We start from the raw sequence: 17,678 nt of genomic DNA on the forward strand, positions 1-17,678 counted from the left end.
CAATTTGCTGGGAAGGTAATGTGGGGTTTGGAGAGGACCCTACTTAAATCGATCATCTGACGTCCAAAGTTGCTTTGCAACTCATCGTGCCGCAGAGTTATCTGCGGCGCATTGACTTCAGGGTCAAAGGTCAGGAAGCGTGTTATAGTAGAACCCGAAATATTATTATACATATACATATTCAACAATGCAGCATTCGCTAAAAAAAGAAATGGACCATCGTTTGCCTTTAACAGTCTTGTTCTTGATGGATCCACAACTATTCCGGCAGTTTAAACCTGTCCTTGCATGAAATCCCATTGCGTATTCAGACTGCACAGCCACCTTAACACCAGTCTTGAATGCCGATTGCCTTGATGTCATGTGACCACATTTGCCATAACATAAAGGCCCAGTCACACATTGACGTTTTAGCCAGCTTATGCCGATTTTTGGAAATTTTTTGTAAAACGCTGGTACATGTCGAATACGTTATGGGTACGTTTTGTATATGTTAAGACCACGCTGAAAAACACTGCCGCAAGTGGTAGTACGCTGGCTTTAAACGTTGAACTTTTGGGTTTTCCTCAAATTTTTTCATGCTTGAAATTTTACAACGTATGCCGGCGTATGACTCACACGTTCCGCTACGCTGGCCATAAGTTGTAAGCACGTTATGCGATCGTTGAAACACGTTACTTGTAAGTTACTCACAAGTCGAAACACGTCGAGGTAATGTTTAGCGTACCCGAAACTTATTTCTAACCTATGAGTAACGTTTTGTAAGCACGCTACACGAACATTGTTCACACTTTGCAACACCTTACTCGAAAGTACTACAACTACTACCAACATCGACATCACTAAATTCTCTCGAACTACTACTACTACTACTACCAACATCGACATCACTAAATTCTCTCGAACTACACTACTACTACCAACATCGACATCACTAAATTCTCTCGAACTACTACTGCTACTACTACTACCATCGACATCACTAAATTCTCTCGAACTACTACTAATGACATCACTAAATTCTCTCGAACTACTACTACTACTACTACTACCAACATCGACATCACTAAATTCTCTCGAACTACTACTACTACGACTAATAACATCGACATCACTAAATTCTCTCGAACTACTACTACCAACATCGACATCACTAAATTCTCTCGTACTACTACTACTACTACTACTGCTACTACTACTACTACTAACATCGACATCACTAAATTCTCTCGAACTACTACTACTAATAACATTGACATCACTAAATGGACCCTAGGATGACGAACTACTGCAACTGACATTGACATCTACTCAACATGGAGTCTGGAACACTGACGGGTTCCTCTTGTGAAGCCCATTTGTATATACCAATTCCCCTAAATGCTGCCAATACGCTATTATACGGTAGCTGTAAGTTAGAAACATGTTCAGTAAGTTCTGTGGTCGTCCGGAAGACGTCAATCAAATTCGTCTACATACGCCAATGTGCGTTTGAGATACGTTACACATAGGTTCAAAGCACGCTACTAATAAGTTAAAAATTAAGTTTCGGGTATGCTAAACATTACCTCAACGTGTTTTGACTTATGAGTAGCTTACAAGTAACGTGTGGCCGACGTGTGTAAACGATTGCGGAGCGTGCCGAGAACTTATGCCAGCATGTGCGGAACTTGTGAGCCATACTTTGAGTACGTTGTAAAATTTTCAGCATGCTTGAAATTTCACAACGTACTCGACGTACCACGGAATATGCCAGCGTACTTCATTGTTTTTCATCGTGCTCCTAGCGTATACACAACTTACCCATACCGTATTCGAAGTGTCCCAGCGTTTTAGACACACTTTTCATTGATCGGCATACGCTGGCTAAATCGTCAAGGTGTGACTGCGATGTTGACACTTCCAATTTTCAGGCGGTTATGATTTAAATCGGCGAGCGGCAGGTTTTTAACAGAGAACGCCATGAGTTCGTCGGCGATACGTGCAGCGTGTTGTGACTAAGTTAAACTATCGTTGGGCATAGGTTGTGAACGCCGACAACAGGCTAAGCATTTGTTGGTACAAGTTATCTTTAACACAACGAAACGTTCTGTGCCCGTTACTAATACGTTATGCATACGACCAACACGTTATGAATACGACTAAAACTTTAAAAAAAAAGAAACCTCAAAACTTCAGTGTATGCCAACGTTTTACGTGCATTTTTATACGTTGCCATTCCTGGCTAAAACGTCAAGGTGTGACTGGGCCTTAAGGTGTACAGTTCCTTTTAAAACACAATTTGCTTTCTGTTTTTTTCTTAAATACTCATAACAGTTTTGATCTATGGCATTGACGAAACAAAGGTTTGGTTCCAAAGAAAAACTTAGTTTTATGAACAGCAGTGCCAGCCACTTTATATTCCCCTTTAAACAGGTGTATGCAAATCAACCACCAATTCATACTAGATTCCACAACAATATGTGAAATGAAGGCTATCGTTCAGCTTTCTCTCAGCCATCCCTCTCCTCTCCAACAATAAAACCTCAAACCAGCCTATTTCAGCTCACTGGACAACAAAGGCCCACATCAGCTTACATTGTGTGCATATATATATATATATATATATATATATATATATATATATATATATATATATATATATATATATATATATATACACATACACACACATCAAAAAATAAAAAATAAACTCACCAATCCTACATAGCATGGACTGGTACAATTGAGTAACCATGTGAATCAAACATACACATATTGATTGGTAAGAGTGAGCCACCATCCATGGGAGCCAGTGGTGGAATATATATATATATATATATATATATATATATATATATATATATATATATATATATATATATATATATATATATATATATATATATATATATATATATATTTTAAACAACTCTTTAACCACTCAACCAAATAAACAGCCACACACACTAAGGTTCTACTTCACACTATTGTTTTGGAAAGTCAGATAGCCACCTGCTAAACTCTTCACCATAAACACCGATAGAGACAACGTTTTGTGGTTCTTTTTGGCCGGTGTTACAGTTTCAGCTTTCAACTTCCAACTTCCACCACTTAGAATTTCATATTTCTGTTTTTATTTTCCAACCCAAAGCCTGACTTTTATTCTGGCCCATAGCAGTTTACTTTTTACCCCCCTCATTCTCAAACGCAATGCCCCTTTAGTGACATTTGAACTGTTGGCTATGAGTTATGACAAAGCGATGACAATGCTAAACGTAAAAAAAATTCCACTCGTTGTTCATCGAACTTTGTGTGTGATATCGAACCTGATGGGGAAGTTGTTGGTGCTTCCTGCTTCGTTTCCTCCTTCAAGTCCTTGCCAGCTGTCCCGTCCACAGCTGCTGGGACATCTCCAACTGCAGTTTTCTCATCTGTTTCTTTCACCACGTTGTCAATTCCACCAGTAACTCCGGCAGTTGCCCCAGCAGCTTCTGTTTCACGGACAAAATGACGATTTTTTATATGTTAAGATAAATTAAGTTTTTTGTTTTATCTATATTCATGATCTTCATACCATAAAATATTACCATGAGGGACGTTCAAAAGATGATACGTACAAGACACACAATAGTCAGACACCAACTAACCTTTACATTTTCCCCACATACAGTGTGTGGTCGTATGGCAGCTTAGCTGCCGGGGTAGCTATCATTTCTTAAAGTGCGACTGTGTCGCTGATGCAGTGCCCCTCCACCAGTACACACACTGGAACTGGTACTCATTTCGCTGATCTTGGAAGGATGACAGGCTGAGTCAACCTCCTGGTGTATTAATTCAGTGGCCGACGGGGCTTGAACTGAGGACCCTAGGATCCCAAGCCACCACCCTAACCACCGAGCCAACACCAGGCTCCCCACATACAACTTCTGTATATCTAACAACGAGAACGACACTCTGTAGAGTGCATACCCCCACCAGGCTGAACAGCTTGTTTTGTATACCACTGATGGTCCAGATTCAGATCTGGCCAAAAAGCAAAATCTAATTGGCTGCTTCTTGGCACCGAACCAACTCATCCACCAATATTTATCATAATCCATATAAAACTCTGAAATATAGTACACAAATCGTGTTTGGCCCCATTGCTCAATGGTCACACACACACACGATTTTTGGGAGATTTTTTTTTTTGAAAAAGCCAAAGTGAACTCGTATATGAGTGATTGTGTGAACTGGAAAAGAGTAATTGGCGGTGGGGTGTGGGGGATTAGATCCTCTCCCCACCATTCCTTCCCCTACCACTACTCCAATTTGACGCTGACCCTCCTCCCACACCCCACCCGAGAGGGAGAGGAATGTTGGGTGGGGTTGGGGGTGTATTATGGGGAAGCGGAGAGGGAGAGATTGTAATAGGGTGTAAACAAGGAGGGAGGGGGCACCACACCAAACTGAGGTGAAACTGTCCTGAATGTATAAAATAATAATTAAAATAAAAATTAAAAATTCCTTGTTCATTTGTTTTATCCCAAATCTCCTGAACTCAATTCAGATAGTGTCCAGGAAAAACCTTTCTGCAGATACGTTTGATTTTCGAGTGTTGGAAGCAGCCTTAGCCTTCCTTGCCTTTACAATAGCTAAAATTACACACTGTTGGACAGTTGGAAAATAATTTTGTCATTTCTACTGCGGAAGCTGAAAGTCAAGTGTGGTCAAGTGAGCCACCCGTGCATCATTTTCCTGTAGAGTGATCACCGCATGTATCAACACACATTGAACACCAAGGCAATGCATTTTCTCCAATAAGCATTTGCTTATCTTACAGTGGCTACTTCACAGGTCTCACTTTACCATGGTATGTGGAAAAGAGGGAGCAACATGGAGACTTGTTCTGTAAAAAGGATGAAAAGTTGTTTTCTGTTGACATTTTTTAAAACTTTAAGTCGGTCTTTTCTTTTGTGCTGAATCGGAGTGACAACTATGCAATCATTTCACAACATCACTTTGAAATTAAACAAAATGAAAAACAAAAACCGTTTTCAGAAAAGGGGAAAAAAAACCAAGACTCATGTATGGGACGAGTTTGTTGGAGACCAAAGTTGCTTTCAAGGAAGTAGCACTTACATCGCCTTTCCTTATAATGCACCAGTGAGTCATTGGATTGGAAACTTTGCGGTACCCAATGAGTAACCAACTGCACGTCTCACGGATATACGAGTAGATGAGGAATCGGAGGAACAATTTGACCATGCACAATATTCCTTCCAACACCGTATCTTGGTCCTTCCATTATTTTATCCAGCTATGAATGCTCAAAACTAAAATTCATGAAAAATGTATGTATTTTTAGGTACGAGATATTGTTTGTAATCAATCTTTATAAACGTACAGGTCTAATTATAATAGGAAGCATCACTAATCTGACAATGCTTGTTGTTTCTGAGTATATATATATATACATACATACATACATACACATATATATATATATATATATATATATATATATATATATATATATACATACATACATACATACACATATATATATATATATATATATATATATATATATATATATATATATATGCATACATACATAAAAGTTTGCTACATTATGGGTATGAATAAAATAGAGCATCGAGGTGGTGTAAAATCTTTGCAAGATGCTCCAAAAGAATCCACAAAAGGGAAAATCACCACCTCCTCCATTCACCCCAAAAAAAATGTCTGGTGAAGGTGCACATGCCTGGTGTTGGCTTAATGGTTAAGGTAGTGGGCTTGGGATCCTAGGGTCCTGAGTTCAAATCCCGCTCAGCTGTTGAATTAACACCAGGTGGGGTTGACTCTGCCTGTCATCCTTCCGAGGTCGGCAAAATGAGTGCCAGCATGCTGGTATACTGTGTCGGAGTGGCAACCCGTCCAGGATTGTTCCCAATAGCCAATACAAGGAGACTGCTTCGGCGGCACCAACACTCTGCACAGAGTATGGTCCTAATGGATGGATGGAAGGTGCACCCCGATTCAACAATGGCCAAAGAGTAAGGTATCTTTAAATGTGAAACAGAAGCTCCTTTAAGATCATCTTATGCAAGGATAGTTGGCTGATGTACAAACTGTTGTCAGGATGAGGACATAATGGTCGAAGATCACGGTGTTGTGAATCACCGAAATAGCCAAAGAATTTGGAATTTCTCAAGGCAGCATTTTGACCATCATTCTGGAATCCAAGGCAAACTCCAAACTTGGCTTACTGATTTCCTCCGTTCTCAATCAACATGCGTCTCTCAACAGGATCTTTTAATCTCCTCTCCTTGTCAAGGCTGGAGTGCCACAAGGCAGTGTTCTGGGCCAGGTCCTATCTCTAACCTTCATTAGCCATCTCTCCGACTCTTTGGAAAATCCGATTTATCAATTACTGACGGCTCCACCTTCCGCCGTGACATTACATCCTTCAGATTGGCAGGCAGCAGCCCAATTCCATCTCTTCAGACCTGAACAAAAATTCACAAGTTGGTCAAATACTTGAAATATGCGTCTTTCAATCCTGAGAAATCTCACACTCTCACCATCACCATCTCTCTCCAAAAGGACCACATGACAAACCCTTCCATATACTTTCTTAACAATCCTCTTGAGAAAGTTCAGCAATTCAAACAGTTAGAATTCACTCTCTGCCATGATCATACCACTTTAACATCACAGACAGGTCTCTCGCTCATAGTCTCTGTCCGTGCACCCTCTGCTCTTTCCGTGCTTTGTTCCCACCCCCAAGTTTCTGCAGAATACACACAGTCCCATCATCAACACCATTCTGGTGAAACTACCTAAATCTAGGAACACTGCTCACTTGCCCTCATGCATTCCTCTTTATCCCCTGCCTTTGGAAAAAAAACTCCCACACATTCTTCAATCCCACTCTTCCCACCAGGTCTTCAAAACAGCTGTCCACCACCATTTCTCATCTTCCCCCATCCAAAAATCATGATCTTTTCTACCCCTGTTAATCCACCCCAAACCCACCTCCTTCCAAATTCCATGTTTTTCTTCCTGAAAGTCCCTGTGGTACCATCTTGTTTTCTCCATGTATCCCACCCCCATCCCTCTCCCCTCCACAGATCTCCTGTCTGGTCCACACTATTTTGTCCTTCTCTATCCTGCCCCTCATCTCCTGCTCCTTTTGTTACAAGTTCTGTGTTAGCGCTCATACGAGCCTCGATTTTGTATCCAAAAAAAAAAAAAACCTGTATTAATAACAGGAAAGGTTAAGCCTGAATTATCTTGCTTGCACAACTGGCTAAATGTAATAGAGCCATCAAATGCACTTGTAGGTTTGAATAGCTGTTCAATTACAATCACCCTGTTGTCAATGGAGCAGTTGCCATCAGGTGATGAGGCTTTAAATGCTCTAGAGGCCCCTCAGCCTCAGGTAATCAAGTCCCAAAAGGAAACCACAATCAGGTTTATTTTCTAAAGTTTATGGGACTCAGGTAGAAGTTTGTACATGGCAAAGAAAAATGAGATTTGGAAACTAAAATAAAATAAATAAATATTAAAACAAACAAACAAAAAAAACACGTCACGCCAACGTGCAATTCTGGCCTCAAAAGACAGGTGTTATGATCACCATGTTCAAATGACTCAGCCAGGATGCTTCATTACATCACACTGTGGTTTGCAGTCATTGTGATACACAATAGAGATTGCCAAATCATTTGCTCATGCTACAATTAAGGTACTCAATTACCAAGTGTAGTATTACTCACATTTGTTATTTGTCAGGTGTTAACAATCACTCAATAACAATACGAGGCATGGGATCGGGGAGGGTGGGGAGTTATAAAATTAAACAACCATGGACTTTAGGCCTAATGGATTACAAGCAATGTGGTGGGCAAGTCGTACCTGCATCCAGAGGTTGAACATTCTCCAATGGTACCGTTTCATCGTGATCATCGCATTTTCCATTCACCCGAAAACTAACCTTCCTCTGCAAAGTGAAGGTCATAATGTCATCAAGAATTACATCACAAACAGATAAACAAACTTGGCCTGAAAACAGATGAATTAATTGACGGAAATCACCGTCTTTGTTGGTTTATTTGATGGAGTCGCAAGAATCTCATAAAGAACCTCAATGAGTGAAATTGCCAATACCAAAGGCTTCCTACTGAATAATGGGAAAAGTTATTTGTGAATGACTGTTGGCAGTGTATCGTGTTCTGTGCATCGTTGACGCTGGGATACCTACGATTCGTTATGGAGCAAATTGTTTATTATATAGGACTGCAATAGTTGCTGAGAGTGTTCAAGGAATGTAAATGTTCATAATAAAATTCGATTTTACAGCTTGTGGAAAGATGTTGAGTTCTTTGGGGAAGTTCTCACTGCTTCCCCAGATATGGAGCTATCTTGCAGTGGCATGTAGTTCAAGCGGTTATAGAACAGTATAGCATTTACGAGTGATTTACAAGGTGGAGAGGCTTTTTACTTGGTGCACTGCCATGTCAGTGCATCACTATATTTTATCATATCAATAAACTCAACTTTGGACGATGGCTGATTGCCGATGGGACATCGATAGATCCAAAAACATGATGTATTTGTGACAATCACAAACTAAATAATTTTACTCAGAGGTAATATTTATTTTTATTTTTTTTCCAATCAGCCTAGTCACCCTGAATCTAGTCCATGTTGCATTCCCAAACAATGTGTCCAATACGTGCAAGATATATGATTAGATGCAACAACAAAAAATAAAAATAAAGAAAACAAATAATAATAAAAATACAAAGAGCAATCAGATTGCAGACCTTCACCAGGACTTGTTTTGCATGGTGTATTTTGTGTGGTGTGTGCATAATTAGACACAATTAGAACTGCCACTTTATAACTACAAGCAGTGATGACCGGGTACCAAGACGTCTCACTTTGATCGGACAGCTGACCCAGGATTTTTTTTAATATTATTATTCAATTGAATTTAAAATGGGATTAAAAAAAAATTAAATTCAAATCAAATCAAATCAAATGGAACACCAAATAGGGACAGTCATGCATTGGAGTAATCAGGGGGAACACAAACCAGCAAAAAGCAAAGATGAAGTTATCAGGAGGAACCTGGATAGCATTCACATTTCATCTGCTACTCCTCCACCCACAAACCCATCCAGGCACAGCCAAGTGAGCCTTATTCTTAAATAATTAAAACAAAAAAAAAAGAACCCATATCAAAAACATGAAATCATTTTGGCTGCCAGACCATGCATCTGGTCAAGTTCAAATTAAAAATTTGCATTCATCACTACTAGATCATAAATATGAAGTTTCACATCAATTGATTAAACGGTTCCAGAGAAAATATTTAATATTTTTCATCAATCCAATATGGCTGCCAAACCATGTGATGTATCAATTATTCCTGAACAAACTTGCCCACCCAAGGCTTGGGGAACATTTGTGTGAAGTTGCTCCTCAACAAGTCCAGCCATTCTGGAGAACATTTTTATAGGTTTTAGGGTAAATCCATGTGACCTATGACATCATCTGTGTGAACCTTTTGTTCCTCATGGATAGGTGGTCATACCTCTAAAGTTTCTCCTCGATCTGTTCAGCCACATCGGAGATTTTTTTTGTTTTGTTTATTTTTAAACAAACAATATGGGTGCCAAATCACATGAGCGATGGTGTCAAAATATTTTCTGTGGACCATTTTATCAATAAATAACCCTCAATTTTCATACTGATTGGATGTAGCATTCTGCATATGCAATTATGATGCCATACCAAAGGCACCCATGAGGTCATTAAAAAAAAAAAAACACTTATTCCCGATGAGGAGTACTTTCCAGATGCCAAGTTTCAATTTTTTCCTTGGTGCGGTTCCAGAGAAATAGGTCTAAAATTTTTCCATTTTTCCAACATGGCTGCCACACCACGTGACCTATGATGTCAAAATTAACAATAAACAATCTACTCGAGTTGTCGCTCCTCTGTTGAAAACTTCATGTCGATCCAACAAGCAGTTACAGAGAAAACACTAAAGTTCTGTGCAAACAAACCCAAATGAGATACCCTCTCTTTCGATGAGGGCAACAAGAAAAAGAGCAACAAGACATTGCAGACCCTCAAGCAGGACATGTTTTGTGTGGTATATTTGGTGTGGCATTTGCTTACTAGTGTGTAACATAATTAAAAACAGACAATTAGAACTGCCACTTTATCACTACTGCCAGTGATGACTGGGTACCAAGACATCCCACTTTGATTGGACACCTGACCCATGATGTTTATAATATTATTCAATTGAATTTAGAATGGAGTTAAAATAAATTCAATTCAAATCAAATGGAAGACCAAATTGGTACAGCCCAGCAATGAAGTAATCAGAAGGAACCAAAACAAGCAAAAAAAGCAAAGATCAAGTCATCAGGAGAAACCTGGATCGGATTCACATTTCAGCTGCTACTCCTCCACCCTCAAACCCATCCAGGCACAACCAAATGAGCCTTATTCAAAATAATAATAATAATAATAATTATGGCTGTCAGACCATGCATGCGATCAAGTTGAAATTTAAAAGATGTATCCCCAATCACTACTAGATCATAATTGGAAAGTTTCCCCACGATCTGTCCAGCCGTTCTGGTGAGGAAGATTTTTTTTTTTCAATCGGTTTTAGGGTAAATCCAATATGGCTGCCAAAGCATGTGACCTATGATGTCACGTGTGAACGTTTTGTTCCTGATGGATAGGCAGTCATACTTGTAAAGTTTCGCCTCAATCTGTTCAGCGATTTCAGAGATGATTTTTGAAGTTTAAATTTTTTTTTAACAATATGGCTGCCAAATCACATGACCGATGAAGTCAATTTTTATTTTTTGTGGATCAATGACCGAGATGACCCTCAATTTTTCACACTGAGCAGATGTAGCGTTCTGCATATGCAATTATGACATCACAACGAAGGCACCTATGACGTCTTTAATAAAAATAAAGAAAGAAAAAACAATCACTCTTATTCCCCATGAGACGTACTTGGCATGTGCCATGTTCCTTTTTTATTTTTTATTTTTATTTTTTCCTTTGTGTGGTTTCAGATATAGAGGTCCAAAGTTTTTCTGTTTTGCCAACATGGCTGCCACACCATGTGACCTGTGCCATCAATTATCATGAAAACATTCTACATGAGTAGTTGGACCTCTGCAACAAGCGATTGTGGAGAAAAGCACTAAAGTTCTGTGTGGACGGCAAATAAACAAACAAATAAAAAGAAAAAAAATTAAAATTAAAATTAAAAAAAAAATAAAAAATAAAAAAAAATCACTCAGAGCAACACTTGGCAAAACATAGTAGAACGGCACCAAGTAGAGCGCATACTTCTGCCAGGCTGAACAGTTGATGTTTTGTATCCCACTGAAGGGCTGTATCTGAACCAAAATCTAATCCGCTTGTTGTCACCTAACCAACTCATCCACCACTATATATACACACACACACACACACACACACACACACACACACACACACACACACACACACACACACACACACACACACACACACACACACACACACACACACACACACACACACACACACACACACATTTTTTTATGAGCCTGATGTGGCTCAGTGGTTGAGGTGGTGGCTTGGGATCCTGAGTTTGAGCCCCACTGACCGCTGAGTTACCATCAGGGGGGTTGACTCAGCCTGTCATCCTTCCAAAGGTCGTCGACATGAGCACCAGTATACTGGTAATTATCCCTGCAGGGTCGAAGGCGGCTCAAGGGTTGGCGTCAGGAAGGGCATCCAGCCATAAAAACATTGTCACAAGAAAGAGTACCATGATTTGGAGCCCGCAAAAAGCTGATCCCAACTCAGGGATAAAGGCCTTTAAATGGTGTGATGATGTAATCGTTTTTGGACCTATCAATTTTAGAAATTGCAATTGTGTTGACCGTTTGACCTTAAAATTAATTGGTGGTGGAATTCATTGACCAAATATATAAATCTTGTTCAAATGTCAAGTCAATCAAATACAAATTGTGATTTTAGATAGTGATCCAAGTTGTTTATCATTTGGCATGTGCTGACCTCTAGAATCATTGGTGGTTGTATTCGATGAGCTGACATGAAAATCCTGTTCAAATTGCAAGTCAATAAGATGAAAATTGACAATTTTCGAAATGTGGCCCATGTTCAGAGTTTTGCCGATGTTGACTGATTGGCCAATATTGACCTCAAGAAGAGGTAGTTGAATTCATTGACCTGATATGCAAATCCTATTCAAATTTCAAGTTAATCAGATGAAAATTGAGGATTTCAGTAAAGTTGGCTCAAATTGGCCTTTGGGTAGGCCTAAAGGCCTACCTTTTTACTTGCACTATAGACCTTTTTACTTGACCAAATTTTAGGAATCTTCAATGTGGGAGTCACAAGGTGAGATTAGGTCAGGTATGGGAGCATACACCAGAGCAGCGCGTCGCTGTGTCCACTTTCCACCAGTACTCCAGGGGCCTCAGTCTGGGCATCCCCCAGGCAGATGCCTGGTCCATTCCCATCTCCTTGAGATGCTGATCAACCTGCTGCAACCATGAGGCATGTGGTCAGCCTATTGTCCTCCTCCACTCATGAGACTCCCTTGCTGAGAGAATCTGGCGAGCAGGATCAGCATCAGGAAAACTAGCCACATGTCCAGAGAGCCGCAGCTGACGCTCATGGAATTAAGTCTCAGATCACTGCTGATTGCTGCTGATTTCCATATCTACACACCCTCCTCACCAGAAAACCCGGTGGGGGGAGACGGTTTTGACGCCGACAAACCGAACATGAAACAGGTTAGCACAGGTTTACATGCTACCTGTAGCAAGCCACAGATCTAATCTGGCTTGACCTGACAATTTGTCACAGGGTCGGTGACCATTATCTCCGAAAATTTCAGAACGTTTGGTTGAGAGGTTTGGGCTGGAGGTGAGCAGACAGACAAACAAATGGAGGTGATCAACATATTTGCTTTTGTCGTCTTTTTTTTTTTTTTTGCGAAGCAGCAAACAGACCCAAATGCAATACCCTCTCCTTTGGCGAGGGTAATACATTTGGTTATTATCTTTTGTGCAATAATTTGTGAATATACGTTTGTTTTCAATTTACTTGGAGAGAGTATACAGGACACAGCTTTGGGGAAAAAATATATAGTCAGGCAAAGCAAATTTGTAAACTTCAGACAATGGCAGGAAAACTGTTGTTGTCCTCAAGAATGATCTCTTACCTCTACCAGGTGTTCTGAATGTTGTAAGGTCATAGGTTTTTAACTTGTCTGGAATTTAAATTCTAGATCAGGCATAGTCATCGTGCACCGTCCGTCCGTCCACTTTTTTTTTTTTAACTTCTCCGGTCAAACTGCTGGCCCGATCCGACTGAAATTTGGCAGCAACATTCCGGTCTTGACTGGTAACAGGAATTGCAAAGATTGTTCCGGTCACATGACTCAAGTGTGTCAAAATGGCCGACAAAGCCCTTCAAAATCTTCTCCAGATGCACCAGTTAGAATGCCACCAAATTTGGGTTACAACACAAGGCTAGGGCCCAGATAAGCTGCAGGTCCAGTGGTCCTACATTTTAAAGATGTTAACCATTCTATTCCTGCATTGCCAATAAATAAATAAAATGTACAAGATCCAATGTGCTGCGGACAAGAAAACAAATACTCACATATTTCTGACACATGAAGACAAATATGAAGATCACGACGCCGATGAGGAGGAATAAAATTACCATGATCCACACCAGATATCCTGCAAAGTAAGATATGAAAAACAATTCAGTTATGATTGTCAACATCATTATTTTGTGTTAGTAGTTCTGCAAGCATACAAATGTATGCAATTAACTAATGAGGGTGGAATGCTTGAGTTTCCATTGATGATCATACACATTGAAGTTTTGGCAAACATTGAACTCTTAAAACATTCTTCAAGATGTCTAGCTGAGGGTGGTACATTTATTACCGAATAGTGAATACATTTCATATCAAATGGTAATGTTTGAAATAATTAGATGCACACACACTAATGCCAAATTTTATATTACTATACTGAAACACTAACCTGGTTTTTGTGTCTGCGTTGGTGGTGATTTTGATGGTGATTTTGATGGTTTTGATGGTTTTGATGGTGATGGTTTTGATGGTGATGGTTTTGATGGTGGTTTTGATGGTGATGGTTTTGATGGTGGTTTTGCTGCTGTTTAAAATAAAATAAATTAATACATTTTAGAGAGAGACTCAAAAACAATTGAACATTCCTCGACAAGGAAACATCGCAGCATGCATCAAAAGGAATGCGAGTCAAAGCCAAAAATCTTACTGGATTGAATTGATACATTGCTGGTTGGATGTGTAGTTCCATTGTCAGAGACAAATGCTGTAGCTATATTTTCAGCACTATAGGCCATGGTACTTAAAGGGGTTGTTGGTAAGCTGCCATTGGTCGTTGATGAAACATTGGAGGTCGTCATATCCCCACAACAGAGCGTCACTACACAGGAGACACACGCCAATTGAAACGAGTCATTCATTCCTACAGACCACTTTAATGGCAAAACTTTCTCAATGATAAAAGTTAAGAACATTCATTTGTCAATATTTCTTCATTTTTTTTTATTGTTCACTGAAAGGAAAATTACCACATTGCAGTTAATAAGAACGATTTCAATGGTCACATCTCATTATAATCAACAGATTTGTTCATCGATGCGGTCATTGAATCAAGACTTCGTAATACTAATCGCATGCCCTCCCTTACCACCATGCAAAGCTTTCAGGGAACCCAGATGTAACATACCTCTATGGGATCACCCAAAATAAATCAAGATGCATTTCACCTTTTACAACCTGTAATTGCCGTTTGGCCATTGCAATGCTTAATGAGATTGCCATAGATGGTTTTATTTAATTTTAATTATTGCTCAACAGTCAACACATTGTTTTAATTTTGCAGGGTGCAGACAGCCCGAGACGGTGCCATAAAAAAACATGCACATACAACCACTTTTGGGGAAGTGATGCAACTTCCCAAAGCACTGTGGGTAGTGCCGGCGATGTGATCTTGTGACATCGCTTTTGTCTCCTTCTCTCCACAGTGAGCAGGGAGATGAAGGAGAAATCTCTCCCTCCCAAATGGATGCCAACCCAATGGGTTTATAGTGCATATTCCCTTAAAAGGAACTTCAATGCAGGAGGAGGCCATTAGGCCCATCAAAGCCTGCACTATTATTACCAACCTGTGGTTGGTTGTCTGTGCTTTATCCTTTTTAAATGCTGAACGTCAAGCATGGAAGCACATGAGCCATTTATAAAAGTCTTTGGCACGACTCTGCAGAGGTTTGAACCATCGACCACCCAGACTCAGAGCGGACACTCAAAGCACTATAAAACCGAGTCTGCTCAAATATTCAAAGGTTCATAGGTTTTGACAATTTGAGGGGGAAAATTATAATAAAATAAAATAAAAATTCAACTTTTTGCTGTTAATGAAATAGAGTTGAAATCCATTTGTTTCAATAGGATTGTCCACTAAAAGTGTCGTTCATCACACCGAGGTTCGCAAAGAGTGTTCCTGTTAAGGAACATTACCGTATTGTAATCAAGCGAACCTCCTCATTCTCTTTCTGAGACTTGACTTTGTATATTTTTTTTGTTCAAAGAAAATGGAGAGAAGTCTAATGACAAAGAAAACAGTTAGGGAGTAAACCTGCATCTCAATTTAACCCACATGAGACCGAATCAGATGCTATGGTCATGTATAAAGGAGGCAAACAAACTTTCATATTTTCAAGCTGGCTGCCAAAGCCAGTCGCTGACTGGGCATTCTCCATCGTGCAAAGTCCTTGCTTGGCTACCTGAGCTCCTGACCACATACAAAGCTTTCGTCCAAAGCCTGATGGAGTCCTGCTCTCCCCTCCGGGCTGGTGCTCCCACCTCTCACCTTTATGCTGTGAACACCAAGGCATTTAGGATCATTGGTATCTCCTGTGATGATGCAGAGTCTTTGGGTCTCAATCTCTCACTGCAGACAGGTCAGTGGTTTGTCTGTCTTCTACTGTCTCCTCTCCAGCCTCACCCCCCCCCCCCCATATTTCTGCAGGGTGCTCAAGGTCCACCAGCAACCCCCTTCTGGTAAAAATACCAAGATCAACAATCACTGCTCACCTTCACCCTTTCATCCCTCTTTTTTCCAACTTTGGAACAAACTTCCACACTCTCTTCAATCCCACTCTTCCCTCCAAGTCTTCAAAACAGCTGTTCATCACCATCTCTTGTCTTCCCCCATCCAAAACCTTGATATTTTCTCGCCCCCCCCCCCCGTTAATCCACCCCAAATTCTCTGCTTTTCTTCCTGAAAATCCCTGTTGTGTCCATCTACCCTGTGTACCCCCACCACCCCTCTCCCTTCCACAGAGCTCATGTCTCTGTTCCCCAATGTATTTTCCTTTCCTCTCCTGCTCCCCTTGTTTTATGTTCTCTGTGTTACCTCAAATACGAGCATAGACATTGTATACAAAAAAAAAAAAGGTATCTTCCCTTTTCATACGACGCAAGAGCTTAAGACCCATCACGATCATGCTATCAGCTTGTACACTTGGCTCTGAGGTTTAATCTTTCATGGGTTGAAATTTGGTTACCACCCTCTATCATAGGGCCTATTAAGCTGGCTATCCCAGTTCACTGTATTGGATTAAATAAAACTTTCATGAAAAAAAACTGAACCTTGCACGCCAAGGAACTGGCAAATTTCTCAGTTTGGGGGGAGGTGGGGGGGTGCGGAATGAGCAACAATTGCTTTGCAATACATGTCCCGTACTGGTGGGATATTTTCCAAGCCAAAAAAGGGCATAACTGTGAAAATGGACAAATCACCCTGAAACTTGAATTAGTTATTTTGGTTCCCATAATAAAACCATGTACCAAGTTTTAGTTGAATATGTTGAAGGGTACCGGGTGGGGGGGGATAAAAAAGGAAAGTCTGATAAACCACAAGGGGGTGGGATGGACAGAGACAGACACAACCTATAGACCTCTCTGATGAAACTGGCAGGGGACTAATAAGGGGGGGGGGGGCAAACAAACTTTAGAGTAGTGATTAGAACACATCTCTTTCAGTCAGATCAGTTTGTAACCATATACAAGTCTCGACCTTCTAATTGTCAATCAAAAGTTACACCTGCTGAGAAAAATCAATCCAGGTCTGAATCAGAGGACTATTATATATACACATCAGATACAATTAGCCAATTCTAATGTATTTTTCGGCACACTACTTGAGAATGCATTGAATCTCATCACGACAAACAAAATGTCCACAAATAGCAAACATTTATTTATTTATTTTGGTTAACGAAGTTCGACATTTTTAAAAAAGCAAACCTAAAAATAATTGATAATGTGATACAATTAAGCTTACCGCTTAGCAGCAAAAGGAAAACGAAATCCATGTTCACAGAGCAGGTCTGCATCATGCTACACCCAAGCACCACAAGGCAGAACCACTGCACTGCCAACACCCGGAAAATGTCCAAACACCAAGCCGGGAGTTCCCTTATCTCAGGGTCCTTCATTTCCTCAGCGAGAAAAACCACATCGCTAAAACGATCATGGAGCATATTCAAACAGTAATTCAATATAAAATGCAATTGCA

At 40.1% G+C, this 17,678-nt stretch overlaps 1 protein-coding gene across 3 annotated transcripts in view; it reads right to left on the reverse strand.

Moving 5' to 3' along the window:
- The window catches only part of LOC147014674 (uncharacterized), a 110,495-nt gene that overhangs the window by 67,946 nt on the left and 24,871 nt on the right, over positions 1 to 17,678 (reverse strand). Inside the window, exons 2-7 of one of the 3 annotated variants that reach the window (XM_085850687.1) lie at positions 17,445 to 17,592; positions 14,349 to 14,519; positions 14,091 to 14,225; positions 13,696 to 13,778; positions 7,885 to 7,969; positions 3,309 to 3,473 (exon numbers count right to left, since the gene is read on the reverse strand). In XM_085850687.1, the coding sequence (XP_085706813.1) occupies positions 3,309 to 3,473; positions 7,885 to 7,969; positions 13,696 to 13,778; positions 14,091 to 14,225; positions 14,349 to 14,519; positions 17,445 to 17,499 (694 nt within the window). In that variant the 5' untranslated portion in view covers positions 17,500 to 17,592. Of the gene's footprint in view, positions 1 to 3,308; positions 3,474 to 7,884; positions 7,970 to 13,695; positions 13,779 to 14,090; positions 14,226 to 14,348; positions 14,520 to 17,444; positions 17,605 to 17,678 lie in introns of those variants that run through there. The other 2 variants (XM_085850686.1, XM_085850685.1) reach the window with 2 other exon arrangements.

Source organism: Eptatretus burgeri, chromosome 13, assembly GCF_056783735.1.
Source record: "Eptatretus burgeri isolate ZD-2024b chromosome 13, Ebu_testis_v1, whole genome shotgun sequence".
NCBI lineage: Eukaryota > Metazoa > Chordata > Myxini > Myxiniformes > Myxinidae > Eptatretus > Eptatretus burgeri.